We start from the raw sequence: 16,835 nt of genomic DNA, 5'->3' as shown, positions 1-16,835 counted from the left end.
GAGAACTATCCACACATGACCTTCATCGCATCACACTTCTTATAACGACCCTAAACAATTTTACTACACACTCCTCCATAAGTTTAGATGTTATTGGTTTGTATAGGTATACATATAGGTCCTTCCAATATCAAATTTGGTGCCTTTAAAATCTGAAGTAAAAGTTATGACATTCATATTGTTAAATTTGAACCGATTGGAATTTTAATTGGCTGGACACTATTAATTAAAAAGTACAAATTCACATGTTTATAATACTTAAAGTCTATTAGGCCATTATAAGTTCATAACAGGCTGGACAATGAGTCAGTCATGTTTAAAATGTTGCTGTAAATAATCAGCATTTTGTAGGCACAACACAAAAAGATCATATAAAATGTAAATTTATAAACACACATACTGATATAAACTAAACGTGGAGAATGAGCTTTAATGGTTCCACAATTTCAGCTTTCAATATATGATAGCCTATATAATGCACATCATTACATATTTACATAAATACTGTAAATGATCCCATTCCCCTTGATATGGATATGCTACTTCTTATGGTAGAAAAGCAAACACAGTGAAAAGACCTACTAAACGTTTCCACCATGCACTTCAAGTTATATGGTTTTGGATTTATTATGAGCATCTATTGTATTTGCAATAGTCCTGAGGATAGCTGATAAATGTATAGGGTTGTGAATGTTGTATGCATATTCCTGCAAGTGATTATTCACGTGTCAATCATGCACAAACACAGATCACTGCAACTTTCCCATGATGTAACATACATCTGCCACAAACGTTTCACTGAAAACATTGTTTACTTTATAACCATACATTATTGAGAATCAAAAAGGGTAACTGGCAATCGACAATGAAGAATAACATGTCAAGCAGGTATGCTTTTAAAAAAGCAATGTCATCAGACAATACGTATCTGACACAAATACATTTTCACTTGTATAATACTTCAGGTGAACAGAAGACTCTTTTTCCAATCACACCATTGGAATACAGACAAAACATCCCCCTTTCAATCTGTGTGCATATTCTCTCAAGTGATTGAATAATCAATAATATGACTTCAATAGATGCATTTAAAAACATTGACAAAAATCTGTACATTTTTGCAAGTCAATATTATGTGTAAAAAAAAAAGAAAATAATCATAAATATAGTTATCAGATAATTACAAAGCACTGAAGTGACCAGAAAAAGTGCACAGTTACTTAAATAAACTACAAAAAGAACCTCAAATGCGTAACAAATTGACTTCATGTTGCTGACCATCAAGAAACATAGAATAATGCACAAGACCCTCTCAGATCACACATGCAGAACGGTTCTCTCATAACGTGTTCTCTCTGGACAGGTATTAAACAGTGTTTAAAAGGGCTTTGAATGTCAATTTCAGGCATTTTAAAGTTGACAGATCATTTTTGGTCATCCAAAGACCAATGAGAGACTCACAAACAATTATAATCAAAAACATGATATTTTAAAAAGGCACTACAAAGGCAGATAGTTTTTCCCCTTTAGCTGATCCGAGGGAGCATCTATCACCAAAGCTTGAGAGTATGTACTTTATCCAACACATGGGGCTACAAAGCTATGCAGACACAAACAGTATGCCGATAAGGTTTGATCTAGTTGGGCTCTTTCCACGCCACCACGCTGTGCTGAGTGGTTGACGTACGTGGAGCAGCAGAGTGAAGGGGTAGAGAGGGGACACAGTCTTTCAGTCATCGCCCCTGCATAAAGGCCCGAGCGAAGGATCCTTTCCACCAGTGTTATAGCTTTGGTGCAAAACCAGTCTTGAAATGTACCTACTTGTAATACGGAATCTCATCCACGGTGCCTATGTGAGATCTTGTCCATTTTGGACAGTATTGTGCCAACAGTTTGATTCTTAGTGCAATGCGCAGTGCTGTTATTAGATAAACCCTGAATACCGCCCCTTCATGCCCCTGGTCCTTTTGTTTGCTTATTTCTATTACAGTATAAAGTTTTTTTTTTGTTTGCTCATTTCGTTTTTGTTTGTTCCTGTGCATTTATATGTTGCTTTCAATACCTTTCCCTCTGCCCCCAGTCAGTTTAGAGGCCTCTCTCACACAAAATCACGGCCGAGCAGCTTCCTTGTGTCATGTGGATGTGGCTTCCAGGTAGCTCTGGAGTTTACGTACAGTCGACTCATCCAAGGAGAACAAGTCAAAGTCAAAGGTTGTATTGGTGATGTTGAAATGGCCAGTCTTTTCTATGAGGTTCACAATCTAAAAGACACAAATGCATGTCATACGGCAAGCAAAAAGCAGCAAACATCACTCCTGAAATGTGACAAAAGTGTCATGATCCACACATAAATCAGCTGTTCTACTACCAGAAATCTTAATGAAGGATGCATTCAATTGAAAGTAACAGTAAAGACATTTACATTGTTTCAAACGATTTCTATTTCAAATAGAATCAGAAATTCTGATTTCAGAAGGATCACGTGATACCAAAGATTGTAGTAATGGTTTTTGCTTTGCCATCAAAAGAAAAAATTGCATTTTAAACTATATTAAAATAGAAAACAGATATTTTAAATCGTAATAAAATTTCAGAAGATTTCTGTTTTTACTGTATTTCTGATCACATAAATGCAGCTTTGGTGAACATAAGATAATCCTTTCAAAAACATTTAAAAAAAACCTTTGAACCGTAGTGTATGGTAATACCTTTTAATGCATTAATCAATATTCAAAGAGAATTTTGGTATAATGCATGATGATATTGGCATTTTTGTTTTTATAAAAATGTATTAAAAGGACACTCTATTTATTAAATTTATTCATTAAAGAATACTTTTTACAAACTTATTAAATGAGTAACGTTTTAACATTTTTAAAAAACATGCTAGAGATGGAAACATTCCCCTCTCTCAAGGATCACCTAAAATACACCCAAATAAAGAAAAAAGTTATTGTTACCTGCTGTAAAATGTTCCTCTCTCTCAAAGCCATCAGCCTGCGATGGAGGTCCACAAGCTCCTCTGTATAAGCCTGTAATCAGATCGATCATTTAAAAACGGCATTGTAGTTTTATGTGCAATAAAAATCTGTATTTCAGTCACTGATGAGTATGATGAGTTATTTACCCTTCCTACCTTGTCGTATCCCCTCTTGAGCACTTTCTCACGGGTGCAAGAATCTGGGCTCTTTTTTCCTAACATCTGACAAAGGACAAAACAGTTTAAAATCAAATTCAAATATACAGTCAAACCAAAAATTATTCAGACACCAGATATAGTTTTTGATATCTTTTTACTAGTGGGTGCAGGATACTATAGTTCATTTATGTAAGTGAGGATAGCAAAATAAAGTAAACTGTGATGTATTATACCCAAAAATTCTTCATAAAGTGGACTACTAGTAAAACGGATAAAAATTTGGGACAAAAATTATTCAGACACTTTGACTTGACCAACTGTTTTTCTTTAATTACTAATGCGACCCTTTTGACACCACAGACTGAACAAAATTAAGCATTGCTTGGTAATTGGTTGACCTAAATTGGGATTATCTAATTGTGTACTTAAATTTTAGTCAGCTGACAACTATTCACCCTAATTCATTACATACCTTTCTATCAAAGTTGTCTGACATTATCAAGATGAATTTGTTCTGACACAGTTTAACTCTTGAGTTCTTGCCATATTTTATTACCATTTTCTAAACTATAGCACATAAACTGTGATAATGTGAGAAATGTTGAAGGTGTCTGAATAAATTTTCACTGTAAAAATGATTTTTCTAGGTTGTAAATAAAACAGATTATTAGAGCATATTTGACACAAAAATACTATTTCAGTCTGTAAATTTCATGTTCAATTAGGTACATTACTTGCCAATTCTTTGTAATTATTTGTGAAATTTACTAGCAATTTCTGAGTGAAAATTGTTTCAAAGTAAATCCTGCTCCAATTTATATTCAGTGCATAAACCAGTCCAAAGTTTCATTGCAATGCAATGCCAGTCTTACCTTGAGGTTTGCTGAGCTGAGTTTGGCTAGAGGTGAGGGGGCTTCCTGGCTGGGAGGACGGGACTCCTCATTACCATCACTCTCACTGTCCATGCTTAAACTGAAAACAGGAAAATGAACTTGTTAAAGGAATATAAATTGCATTCAGTGTGCAACATGACTATGGTAATATTAATGTGTGGACATTTGCTTTTGGTTTTTTATGTTTCTTTTTAATAAAACTGAACTGAAAATCAAACAAGACCAAATTAGATCAAATACAAAGTCCTTGGCACAGACCGAGAGTCCTGGTTAGGTGGAGTCGCCTTCATGGGTGTCTCAACTTCAGAGCTGCTGTCATCATCAGAGACTTCAGAGCGCATATCCTCTACCATAGAACGGAGCGGCCCTGGACACAATCATTACGTTCAACCAAACTCAATGAGGTGACACACTCTTGATCGTACAATTTGTGATTAAACTCCATACCTTGGCCTTGCTTCTGCGACGGCTCAAAGTCAGAATCAGAGCTGGAGCTGGAGCTGGAACTAGATGGACTGGATGGAGCCGACTGCTAAATAAACAACATCCTTGAGCTTAACTACATTCAAATACATTCAAATCCATGTTCTGCTGATGGAAAAACCAAAACATACCTCTGATTTGGAAGAGGCTTCATCCTCAGAGTTGGATTCGTCGGATTCTGGCTGCCTTTTCACTTCCTGCACCTCTGGTTTCATCTTTGCCCAGTGGCCTTTATCTTTAGGGGTTTTCTTCTCAGGGTATGTGGAGGGTGTTGTTGAGGTAATGCGGGGAGAATTGCTGCTGTAGCTTCCGCTCACAGGCCCCTTCATGCCCTCAGAGCCCATCCTCTTCTGTTTCTTGGTACTCAGCTTTGGAGACTCGGTGGCGGACGAGGGCCTCTTGCTCGGGGCACGAGCGTCCAGCTGTCCCCCTCCACCCGTCACCGCTCCTCCACCTTTTGGAGACATGCCATCCATCTTGGACTCTCTGACTGTGAGTTTGGGCTCTTTGAAGGCTGCTTTGGGCACAGTTTTCCCCTCATCTTTTCCTCTTCCGTCTGGGGCTTTCTTCGAAAAAGAGGATGACGATTGGTCTCGTGAGGACTTGCCACTCTCGCGGTCGCTCTCTCTGGATGTGGCCTTGCTCTCTGAATCCTTTCGTGTGCGCTCTCGGTGCTCTTTGGTTGCCTTATGGGCTTTGACGGCTTTGCTGCTCCCACTTCCTCCATCTTTACTTGACTCCTACAATAAAAGTTTTGAAATGACTAATCATTCAGTACATACTCGGAAGCAACCACATATCCACCCAGAATAAATGAGCTGGTTCACTGTAACTTCAAGTTCACCCAAAATCGAAAATACTGTCACCATTTACTCACTTTCATGTCATTCCAATCCCATTCAACTTTTGTTCATTTCCGAAACACAAATGAAGATATTTTTAACAAAACCTGAGAGTCCCTCCATTGAAAGTCCCTCCAAAACTTTGACGCTTCAAAAATTTCGTAAAGACACTGTAAAAGTAATACATATGAATTTAATGGTTTAATTATAAGATATGGTTGACTGAAGCTCAAATTAGAAGTCTGCATTTTTTGCGACCCGATGCGGCACGGGACAATTTTGAATTGCTGAGTATGGGTGCAGGAGGGAAGATATTGATGTGTGTGCGGGAAGCAGGAGACAGAAAATGACTCTTAGGACTCCCGCAAAATATAACTATCCAAAAATAAATGAAAGGTTACTTAAAAATTCATTTCATGTTTTAAGGTACAGAATGTTATTCGTCTACTGTGCTAAAAAAAAAAAAACAGTTTACTGCCACAGGCTTGGATATTCTCTATGTTTTTCATTTGTATGTGACAGCCAGGGAAAGCACCTTTCTTTTTTCTGCTGTGTCATGTGTGTGGGAATTGGAAAATATAACCTATGACACTGGAGTGGAACAGAATCATATTGGAACGGGACTGAAAAATCAGCATAATGTAAAAATCTAACAGGATTTAAAGGCACCAGTGGGACAAAAAGAGGAAGTGGGAAGAAGTATAACCTATTTTTAGCAGAAGCAAGTCAGAGTGTTGCAGGTTCAAATGTGTTTACGTTACACTCCGAACAAACCTCTTTGGTATGTGCGCTGATCAACGTTTATATGCAATTAAAAGCCTAAATTAAATCTGATCATCATATAAAGCGATTGTATCTCTACAGACGACTATCATTAAACTGCTCTATTTATCTGGATTAGTTTAATGATCTCTTCATTAACTTTTTTGAAAGTTTCTTTGGAATGGCCTTTCAATGGAAGGTCATAAATCTCTCAGTTTCTTAAAAAATATCTTCCTTTATCTTCCCTTGTCAAAAAGATATAAGATATTGAATATCTTAAACACTTTAAATATATTTAGAAAATATTTTAATAATTTAAATAACTTACTGACCAAAGAAGGACTTTATTACTAACCTTTACTGCATGAGAGGACTTGATCTTCTTGGGGTCTGAGAAGGCAGAGAGTGGAATAGTAGGCAGCATTGGATAATCTGGACTGGGCCTTGGCATCATCTCCGCTCCCTCAGGAATAACTACAGCCTGAGACACGAATAACATCCCAACAGTAAGAGAGAGTGAGAATCCGTTGAAAAGAGCTGATTATAGAGGTACAGAAAAAGCAAAGACAAACAGTCCCACTCACCCCACCGGCCTTGACCAGCTTGCGTCGAAACTCGTGTGTGGGGTTGTTAAATGTGAGCTTCTCACAGCGCAGGTGGTTGACAGGTGGGTTGCCCTCCAGGTTCAAGAAAAGGTCATAATTAAAGCACACCTTTTTAGGCTCCTCCTGTGACAGAAGAGTCAAGCATGTTCAGGCTTTTTAGATAAAAACTAATATTTAATAAAGAAAATATAAAAGTATGAACGTCAGTATCAAACCTGAACCTCAGACTAGCAGTGTGTGAAACATTTACAGTAAAGTTAGGTCAAAGTAAAGTCTTTGGTAGATAACGTTTCAGGGAACAAGAGAGAAAATGGAAAACCCCTATAAATATTCCACTACGTATTCTGGAAAAGTAAATATGCAAAACGATAATGATATGTAAGTCTTAAAGTGAAATACAAATTCACATATTCTTACCATTTATACCCCTCCAAGTTCTCTGTAGTTCAATAGCTTCATGCCAATTCTCTGTTAGCGTGTCTGTTAGCTCCCAGTACAAATACTGAGTTCACCTAGTTGTGTGACCTTTACCTTTACTGAATTGCAAAACTCCTCATCACAACATTTTCCAATACTGGCAAAATAACATAGCCTCACACATCTGCACAACCTCACAAGTCTAAATGCAGATATTGCTGTAGATATGGGATGTGCTCACCTTGTTTTTGAAATAGACCTCTATAGGCATGAGAAAACCAGCATAGCCTGACTCTTCCACTTTATACGGGGTTCTTTACAAACTGTGAAACAAGAAAAAAATTGTGAAAAAATGTATTGCTAAACATTAAGAGTTCACACTGAAACAGAAATATGAAACTAGAATGCACTATGTACATATACAGACTAGAATATGGTGAAGTGTGCTATTTCTTTGCCACTACTGACACAATGGAATTGCAAAAATAACCATTTTTTCCGAACAGGTTTCCGCAACACTCCCCCAAATCACACCATTGGTTTAGCCAGAGTTTGACATATCAGACCACTCAAACAAACAGGGAGATTCTTTGAAAGCACTCCAGAGACTCAGTGTTTACACGTTTTGGAAAGTCAAACTACAAATGGCTTACTTATGGTTGTCTCTGCACATTTAACAGGGATAGGAGAAAGTAACATTCAAAAATGACACACTTCACCTTCAAATACAACACCTGGAAAAAATCAAGAAATCATACTTAAAGGATGTTTGTCCAGCATTTTACTTTGTGGAAAATAAACAAATCACAGATATGACACAAAAAAATGTTTAATAGCTGAACATTTATTTGTGAAACATTCCTAAAAGAAATTGAAGGGATAGTTCAATGTTGTTTAGATGTAAATAAAAGCCTACATTAATTCGGTTTATCACATAAAACAATCATATCTCTTTACGAGACTTGAATTAAATGACTCAGTTAATTTGTATTAATTTTATTACACCTTTATAACCTTTTTTGACCTTTTAATTTTGATTACCAGGACTTTCAATAGAGGAACAGAAACCTCTCAAAAAAATATCTTAATTATTAACCAAACTCTGGGAAAATCACACGAGGCTGAATAAATGAAGACAGAATTTTTTTAGATATATTTGTCAGTCTTCCAAAAATAAAACAGGTATGAATTCCAATATATAATACTATTAAACTGAATGTGTTTTAAAAGCACAATAACCAGAACAATATCATTAATCAATCCTAATTGTTTCAATTGTTCCACAGCTAGCCATATTTTAACTACATTCATACTTTTAAACTCAATAATAGTAATTGTTTTCACAATTCACAGATTTATTCTAATTCTAAACAATTTGAATATATGCATTTTTAAAAATATTATTATTTAAATAAAATATATGCAAATAGTTTAATTTAAGTATGACTTACAAATATGCATCACATTAAACCTATGTTAAAACTGTAATCCAAATAAATGGAAATTTTTTATTTACCTCTAAATCACTGATCTATAATAGAGACAGATATATAGTCATATGCTGGAACTACACAAAGTATATTAGTTTGGGCAACAGCATGAGCTAAACGGGCAGGATTAATCATGATAACTCAACAGAAGAAAATTGGCATACACACAAAAGGTTTCTTTAATTAATCCTGATTGAAAGGGACTTTAACCTACATGGCTGTGAGTACTGTATAAAGTTACAGTGTAACGACGTTGACTCAAATTAAAACCTGCCTCTCTTGGGTTTTGGGAAGCTGTCGTGAAGGTGGAAGACAACTCTCTCCACAAAGTGCTGGATGTCACACGCCTCTGGGCCTCGAACAAACACCATCCAGTCATGTGTGAAGCCCTCGGTTGTGACTTTCTTCCTTAACTGGGCTCTGTGTCCCAGCTCCAGTTTCACCTGCACAGTGCACTGAAATAAGAGGAAAGCAGCAGTCATCTGTAAGTCTTCTCTATTCTGAACATGAGTCCTACAACAGTAGTACTGGTGAAATGGAAAAAAGAAAGACTGCAATACTGCATCAGTGAGTGACATGTATAACTCAGAGTGAGACTAAAAAGGACTAAAATAAGCTCTTGGTCAACTTCTCGACACCACTGTTATATCTACTGTTTATATCTGTGAGAAATCAACCAGCTTTTGCTCTCTGACAACTAGAGACGGAAATTCACAGTTCTGTGACATTCTACATGCTCGTGATGGTTTACTGTTTACAGCTTTTCTTGGTATGGAAACAAAATGACTGATAGGCTTGTATGCATTAGCTCAATGGTTAATCAATTCCTTGCCAGAGTTGACTGCGTTTGCATCCTATCTATGCCTAAAACATTTTTACAGTGACCGCATAACACAAAACTACACACATGTCAAAAATAACTAGATGAAAAATTTGTCAATTCATAATTGATGTTGGCTTGAGAAAGCCTGGCAAGTAGATTTAAAAGCTTGATGTTTCAAAGTCTATTAGACAGACAGATATATAGATAGATATCAACTTTTTTTTTTTTTTTTAATCGAACAATAATGTCTAATGAAATAGCTATTAAAATTGGACTGAATTCAAACAGTCTACACACTTGGTTAGCTAAATCCAAGTCAATAAGTGCTCTGGAATTTTGCATAGATAAGGAACTGTTTATTCAGTACTGACCAGACCTCTGAGGTATTTATTTCTATTGAAATTTTTTCATATGTTGTTTAATGAATGAATTGTGATTATTTATATTCATGTAGTAACTTAAACTTCAAAGACATAGCAGAATTGCATTTCACACTTCTAGTTCCATGCAGATTTAATATTCCATCACTCAATATTTATAATCTAAGCTTTGCTTTTAATATACAAGCCAACATTCCTCAAGCGTCCAACCTTGAAATGGAAGAATTTTCTCCTGATGACTGTCTCAAATCCTAAGCGAGCAGCCTATCCAGACAGCATGTTAGATCGTGGAAGCGTTCGAACGTTCGCGCGCTCCTAGGGCGCCCAAAATGCTATCTATGTAGGCAGCTCACTAGGTTTTGAGACAGGTCCAGGCTAGCTGGACAGCTAGTGAGTGCTGGAACTCAAGAGTCTATCTGTCCTATAAGCCAAATGCTGAGGTTTAGAAAAGGACATATTGGTTTCTATAAGCATATCTTCGTCGCGACATAAATTTACATAAAACACAAATGTAATTCCGCTGGTTTCCTGCTTTAAACCTCGTAAGAAGGATTAGCTGGCTAAGTTAGCATCCTAACCATCTTCACAGAAACGTTGGCCTCGTCTTTCAGTATAAATGTTTTAGTGATAAAAACCATGCATATTCCTCACTATTGGCTGTCTGGCAGTGTCAGTAAAGTCTTATTACCATGTTCTCCATTGTTGCCTATGTTCCGGTTGTTTAGACTATTTACAAAAGCGTTGAAGTAGATTGAATGTGCATCCTCGCTGTTACACATCTGATGGAGTGTGAAGGGAGAAACCGAACAGTTTAAACAAATGGCCGCGACACTGACATTTTTTAAAATAAAAGCAGAATGGCTCTCATCTCCCCGTGTCTCTTCTACATCTTTCAGATACTTTTATTATTTGCTTATACACTATGCAAATACTTAAAAGTTACTCCACCTATTTCTGTATTTTACGGAAGCTTTTCAATCACTTTCTTTCGTGCGTTTCTTAAAAGCATTTCTTTCAATTTACATCTATTTAATTACAATATATATATATAATGAAATGCAACTTTACAATTTATAAACATTACATAGACTATTATTTAATACTTAAAAACACAAATTCCTCCACCGAAACTCATGTAGATTTCACAATAAGGTCAGAAACTCACTTCACTTCAGGTTTTATTTGCAGGTAGCGAACAGTACAGAAACAACTGATTTTAAAAACTAAATTGTTTATTCTTGAATAAACTGAAATAGACTCAACATTTGGCATCATTTTATACGTTTTTAATTCTGACATTAATTTTTTAACATGATTACTATTCTCTATTGCAGATACTGCCAACTGTAAAAAGGAAAAATAAAAACGCAGGTGACATAATATTACAACATTACTGAGTTTATTTATATGCCATTCCAAATTATTTAATGAAACCTAACAAGACATTTTCTTAGTCTAGATGACTCATACATGCTCACTGAAGATAAGGCATGCAGCACTTCATGTGTTTGAATAGTGATATTGACAAATCCAGACCACAGAAGCTTGAAGTCCACACTGTTGGTGAAATGAAAATTGAGTGAGTATCTCCCCCTGTATAAAATGCTACTACAAAAATTCTTTATCAATCAGCAGGTTTAGCATCTCATTTCATGTTAGAGCTGTGTATAAGTCGAGTTCTCAGAGTTTAGTGAAGTCTTAGCCAGTAAAGATGCGGTGGTAATCTCTGCATCTGTAAAATACACAGAAGGTTCAGTCTGGTGAGATATCATCACTATATTGTGTAGTTATTTTCAAAAGGCTAAAGGCTGGAATACAGTGCACTACAGTACTTTTCTAATCTAAAGAGCTTTTAAAACACTAGGCATCATACACTTGCTGACTTTGTAAATGGTTACAGAGAAAAACTGAGCACCATACACTAAACGACTAAGGATCACACATACACACACACACACACACTCACACAGGAACATGCGCCTTGTTATTAGGATACATGATATGAAAACAATGTGTTCTAAAGTTGGCTCAAAATATCAGACATAAATATCAAAATATCAGACCTATATAATTTTTTTACAATGTATTCCAGCCTTTACTAGAATTTTCTCATGTGCACAATCCCCATTCCTTCAAGACAAATGCACTACACCATTTTTAATATTGGAACATATTTTAAAACACTAGGCCAACTTTGTAAATGGTTACAGTGAAAAACTGGACATTTTACACTGAACAACTGAGGATATTCAATATTCAAATCCTTCCAAAAACAAAAAACCCATGCAGAAACATTAGCCCCTAATCCTAGACACATGACAAATGAAAACCATATGTGTTCTAAAATTGGTTGAAAATACATTTGATATCCACTGGCTGGATTGATTCATTTTCTGAAACTAAAAAAAGTCATCATACACTGTGTGTATTCTGTGAAATCTGAACTCTGACAAACAAAAACCTGCAGACTGGCTCTGACTTCTGGCAACTAACATTGACTCATATAGACTGGAAATTGGGGCAAAAATCTATGCAAAAGTCATGTAGTGTATTCCAGCCTTAAAGGGATAGTTCACCCAAAAATGAAAATTCAACCAAACAGTTGACGGTAGCCATTGACTGAAATTCATACAGGTTTGGAACAATCACAGCAGGTTTTGAGTAAACTTGAGTAAATTTTCCCTGTAACCCAATGAAATAAAATAAAAAGTGCACTTTATTCAATTAAACAATGAAGTACAGAAGTCATACCATGATCAGCGTTCACTTTGCCCCCTGGGTTCTTGTGTTGGCCCTCAATGTGAGCGGTCATCTCCCCCCGGTCTGGGGTGCAATGGCCGCACTGTAGGCAACTGTACCGACCTCTTGTGTGTTCCCACAGGATGCGGCAGTTGAAGGACTGACCTGACAGATTTAATTAATGGGGAATCATTAAAATCAAAATTAACTCAAAGACTATTATACTCATGGTTATACGTGGACTGAGAATGTTCGTAGACAGACAGAAAAACCTTCACCAGTAAAAGTATCAGATTGAGCTGGAAAAAGAACCCAGTGATCAATGACATCGGCTCATATATACAAGAGCAACACAATTAAAACCATCATTAAACCCAGTTTAGACAGATGAACATGGGCACAAAGGTGCTGGAATTAGCAAGCACTGTCAACGTCTCCACACATGATCAATTATTATGATACAGCACCATCTCTTGCCAGAAATGACCACCTGATTTTTGCAAAATGCTAATGGGAAGGGGAAAAAGTGAAGTAAAGGAACACCGGCCCTGAAAGCACACTCTCTGATGTTTTATTGCATGTTAGTGAAGCACCCGGACATATGCGTTTAGGATCGGATGGGAGTGGACTGAGTCGTACAGCTAGATGGCACACCCAGGGAAACACTGAGCCCGGTTAGAGCAGGGGAAGGGGAGGAGGATTAGCATCTAAAGCATCATTTGAGGGAAGATCTGATTGTTCCCTCAAGCAATGTGTGTGTAGATTCTCTGTGCCTCACCTGGACTTCATCTCTATTTAAACTCTGACTGCTCGGAGAGTTCCATCTGTGCAAAAGGGGCCCGGGCGGGTCTGGCAGGACAGTGCAACACGACAAAACACAGTTCACTCAAAGCGGCCATGGCCAAGGCTTAGGCATTTCCCCCCCAAGTGACTTACAAATTCCCTTTCATTAGGACTCACACCTGTTGATAAGCAGGTGAGATCAGTTGAGCAAACTGGAAAATACACAGGTGAACAGGGTCTAAAATGTAGGATGATTTAAGGAACACAGGGTCTCATTCTATAATAACTGTGTGGATTTACATTTATGCAGACAGGAGAACTTCTGATGAAAAATGTCTGCCTAGTTCACAAGTGCATACGCAAACGAATTTGATCTTAACCTTGTTGAGTGAATTTGGATTATTCTAAATGACTGAAAGCATACCCAAAGTCATTATGCAAAATTAAGTTTGGAATAATTGTTGCTTATTAAAAATCTCTTATGCTCACCAAGACTGCATTTTTAAATCAAAAATAGAGTAAAAACAGTAATATTTTGAAATATCATTATAATTTAAAATACATATTTTCTATTTGAATATATTTTAAAATGTCATTTATTCCTGTGATGGTAAAGCTGAATTTTCAGCAGCCATTACTCCAGTCTTTAGAGTCATATGATCCTTCAGAATTTTTCTAATATGCTGATTTGCAACATTTATTATTATGGAATGTTAAAAATCTGTAATATTTCTTTATATTTTCAAAGTTTTATTGTATTTTTGATACTGTATTTTGATCAAATAAAAGCAGCCTTGGAGAACATAAAAAAATCCAAAGTTCTTATTTTTCTTTTTAATTATTCCAAACTTTGACCAGTAGTGTATCAGTTTAATCAATGACATACTAACATGTTCTGCATTTTTTATACTGACATTTTTCCATTAATTTAGAATGTTTTAATACTTTATTGTATGAATCATGATCAGATTTCATGCACAAATTCATGTGTACACACAGTTAGTGAATGAGACCCATTGTGAGCAATGACACTTGTTTTAAGTTGGCTTTCCTCACTCACAGAGGAAAGCTTTATGAGATCCATTCACCTTGGTTCTTCCTCCAGACTGCGTTTGATCCTGGTGGTGACGGGAGGGGCGGTGAAGCAGGCAGACTGGGAGGACCAGACCTAGGAGACCTCTGCTGCTGCTGTAGGCCCAGATCTGCCTGGAAGGCAGGGTTAACAGGAGACAAAATAGGTGGAAAGGAGCTGTAGGGAGATTCTGGTTGGCAAGGAAGATTTTGGATCAAGGCAGGATTTAGAGTGGCAAGGGGCACAGTTACAGGCCCTGCAGGTATGGGGTTAGTAAATGCATTGTTTTCTGGGGGCCGCTGGGTTACTGGCATGCTTGCCAGTGTTGGATTTGTGGGCAAAGAGGGCATAGATGGCATAGACTCCATCTCCTCAGGTGCATTTGGGGCTAAGAGGGGTCCAGATGATTCCATGTCAGTGAAAGTGGGCGGAACATTGGTGGGATCTGCGTCAGGTGCCGTTCCAGTCTCTATTTTTGCAGCCTTGTTCTTAGCAACTTTAGCACAGGTCTGCAGGTGTTTGAGAAGAGTGCGGTAAGAACGCAGTTTGGCCCTGCAGCTCTCACACCTGAAGGACATAAAAATTATGATAATGAAGAAGCATAAAGCTGAAACAAACATTAGAGCAGAACATAAGTGCTAGAAAAACTTTATTTACCTTCAAATTAAAGAAAAATAGTAATAATAATTCAGCAACAACTGAATGTAACATTTTGTCTGTCAAAAAACATGCACAATACATGGTAGTATTTACAAAAATTCATACTACCGGATGTTTTAACTATGTCATTGCATCATTTTTTTGGTTTGTTTGTTTATCTCATAATTACTGGCAAGAAAGAGTAAAATTAAATAACCTTATTAAGAAAGAAACCTAAAAGCAAATTTATAAGAACTCACAGGAAAAAATAATTTGGCTTGTGGTGGTGCCTCATATGTTCCATTAGCTGCTGCATGTTGTTGAATGAACCATCACATCCTATATGAGAGCATAGGAAGGTTTTCCCTAAAGAATAAAGGACAGTGCATTAGATACCAAATTTCTGACATGACACTGTTTCTGATTATAAATTAACTGATTAAATGTTTGCAAACAGCATTTCATTCACCAAGTGCACTAGTAAAAAATAATAATAATAATAATAATTTAAAAAAAATTATAAAACAGCATGTTGATGTTATACCTGGAAGAGACTGGGCAGTGTTCTTTTGATGGTCCTGAAGATGACTATTCAGTGCTTCTGGGCTATTGTAGGTCCTCTTGCACCCAAAAAACGAGCAGGACATTTGACAGCCTGGTGGAACATTGCATACTAGTTCTACTTATACTGGGCTTTAACATGCATGAACATTGAAACAGCAATTTAAAGCATAGTACTGATAATGGCATACATTACCCTCCATGGTGATTGATTGTAGTTGAGGTAGAGGGATGGTTACTGTTCCAGGCAGACCTGCAACCTAGGATAACATTTGGCCCAATTTGGACTAGATAAATGTGACAAAATATGATATAGTTCAGTACCTGCTCATACACACTTTCAGTGAAAGGCACGTAACAAGTTAGTAAATTCTAATGCGAGTGTGCAAAGAGGAACAACACAGTAGACGTAAAAGCAATTAGTAGAATAATATGCACATGATCGATAGTGTTTAAACAATAAGCAATCCATTGACTTTACTGATAAAAATAACGCAACATCTCACCAACGTAAACAGGGACGTGCAAGACGTCCAGCAGACGCAAGAGCTAGCAGACAACAACAAAGCATCGCATTATCTGCTTAAAATACTTGTGTTCGTGAGTAATTATTTACAGTGCACGTACTATGACACTTACTTTGAATGGATATCTCAAAGTTTTCAAAGCTTCTTTTTAAACACAGACATCAAATGAAAGCGGTTATCTAGCTACACCGTATTTCCACCCTGTCTACGTGCGTTACGTTAGTCATTAAATATCGCGAGAACATAAGTTCCCGTTTTCATTTCGTCTTGTTGACTGACAGGTGCTGATTAGGAACTCTGTTGTTTTACAACAGATTTTATTTTTGTAATAGATTTTAGTTTTAGGTCATTTGTTATCCACACAACATAGCGAAATCTTAAAATTGTTGAGACAGCCTGTAGACATGGCACTTAAATGAGACAAGTACAATTCTGTTACAGTTGCTTTCCGAGTCCTGTACATATTTTAAGTTTTGATAATGTTTAACCTTGTGCTTGCGATCAAATTTATTTATTTATTTAACTGAAGTTTATCTCATACACGTTTGGACTGTTTTTTTTATCATAAAATTATGTTTAAAAAAAAATAAAGTTGTAGTCGTGGAAATAAATGTTTTGAAAAGAAAATTAGCAATCTTTTCTATTAATCGTTATCTGCATTTACATTGCTTATTGCACAT

General features: G+C 36.6%; 2 protein-coding genes across 6 annotated transcripts; both read right to left on the bottom strand.

Moving 5' to 3' along the window:
• Window positions 1–793: 793 nt before the first annotated feature.
• mllt1b (MLLT1 super elongation complex subunit b) lies at window positions 794–10,740 on the bottom strand. The gene is given in 13 exon segments (XM_058754557.1): window positions 794–2,261; window positions 2,961–3,032; window positions 3,137–3,202; window positions 4,012–4,111; window positions 4,291–4,399; window positions 4,480–4,561; window positions 4,647–5,255; window positions 6,475–6,600; window positions 6,704–6,847; window positions 7,383–7,453; window positions 7,456–7,464; window positions 8,906–9,086; window positions 10,523–10,740. Coding segments are annotated over 13 exon segments (1,710 nt in total). The 5' UTR covers window positions 10,535–10,740; the 3' UTR covers window positions 794–2,132.
• Window positions 10,741–11,211: 471 nt separating this feature from the next.
• On the bottom strand, window positions 11,212–16,423 carry znf414 (zinc finger protein 414). Of its 5 annotated transcripts, XR_009267428.1 has the most exons (8): window positions 16,268–16,423; window positions 15,825–15,915; window positions 15,612–15,722; window positions 15,328–15,433; window positions 14,445–14,995; window positions 13,352–13,422; window positions 12,586–12,738; window positions 11,212–11,566 (listed from the first exon to the last, which is right to left on the bottom strand). XR_009267428.1 is itself a non-coding variant. In XM_058754569.1 (7 exons), the coding sequence occupies exons 2-7, from the start codon at window positions 15,829–15,831 to the stop codon at window positions 11,490–11,492; spliced, it is 1,005 nt and encodes a 334-aa protein (XP_058610552.1). In that variant the 5' UTR covers window positions 15,832–15,915; window positions 16,268–16,423; the 3' UTR covers window positions 11,212–11,489. The 5 variants fall into 5 exon arrangements, 3 of the variants coding, with proteins under 3 accessions (XP_058610552.1, XP_058610558.1, XP_058610568.1); XM_058754569.1 differs by lacking the exon at window positions 13,352–13,422; XM_058754575.1 differs by lacking the exon at window positions 13,352–13,422 and having other exon boundaries at window positions 15,825–15,888; window positions 16,268–16,394.
• Between the last annotated feature and the right edge of the window lie 412 nt (window positions 16,424–16,835).

This window comes from Onychostoma macrolepis, chromosome 02, assembly GCF_012432095.1.
Source record: "Onychostoma macrolepis isolate SWU-2019 chromosome 02, ASM1243209v1, whole genome shotgun sequence".
In the NCBI taxonomy this organism is placed as follows: Eukaryota; Metazoa; Chordata; class Actinopteri; order Cypriniformes; family Cyprinidae; genus Onychostoma; species Onychostoma macrolepis.
The sequence above is the reverse complement of the archived record's forward strand: the minus strand, read 5'-3'. Positions and strand labels throughout refer to the sequence as shown.

Excerpts from the sequence above, each read along its gene's own strand:
- znf414 (XM_058754569.1), bottom strand. Across the intron at positions 12,739-14,444 it reads AGTCTGGAGGAAGAACCAAG|GTCAGTCCTTCAACTGCCGC; the intron begins GTGAATGGATCT and ends TAAATCTGTCAG. Across the intron at positions 11,567-12,585 it reads CAAAGTGAACGCTGATCATG|ATGCAGAGATTACCACCGCA; the intron begins GTATGACTTCTG and ends TGTATTTTACAG.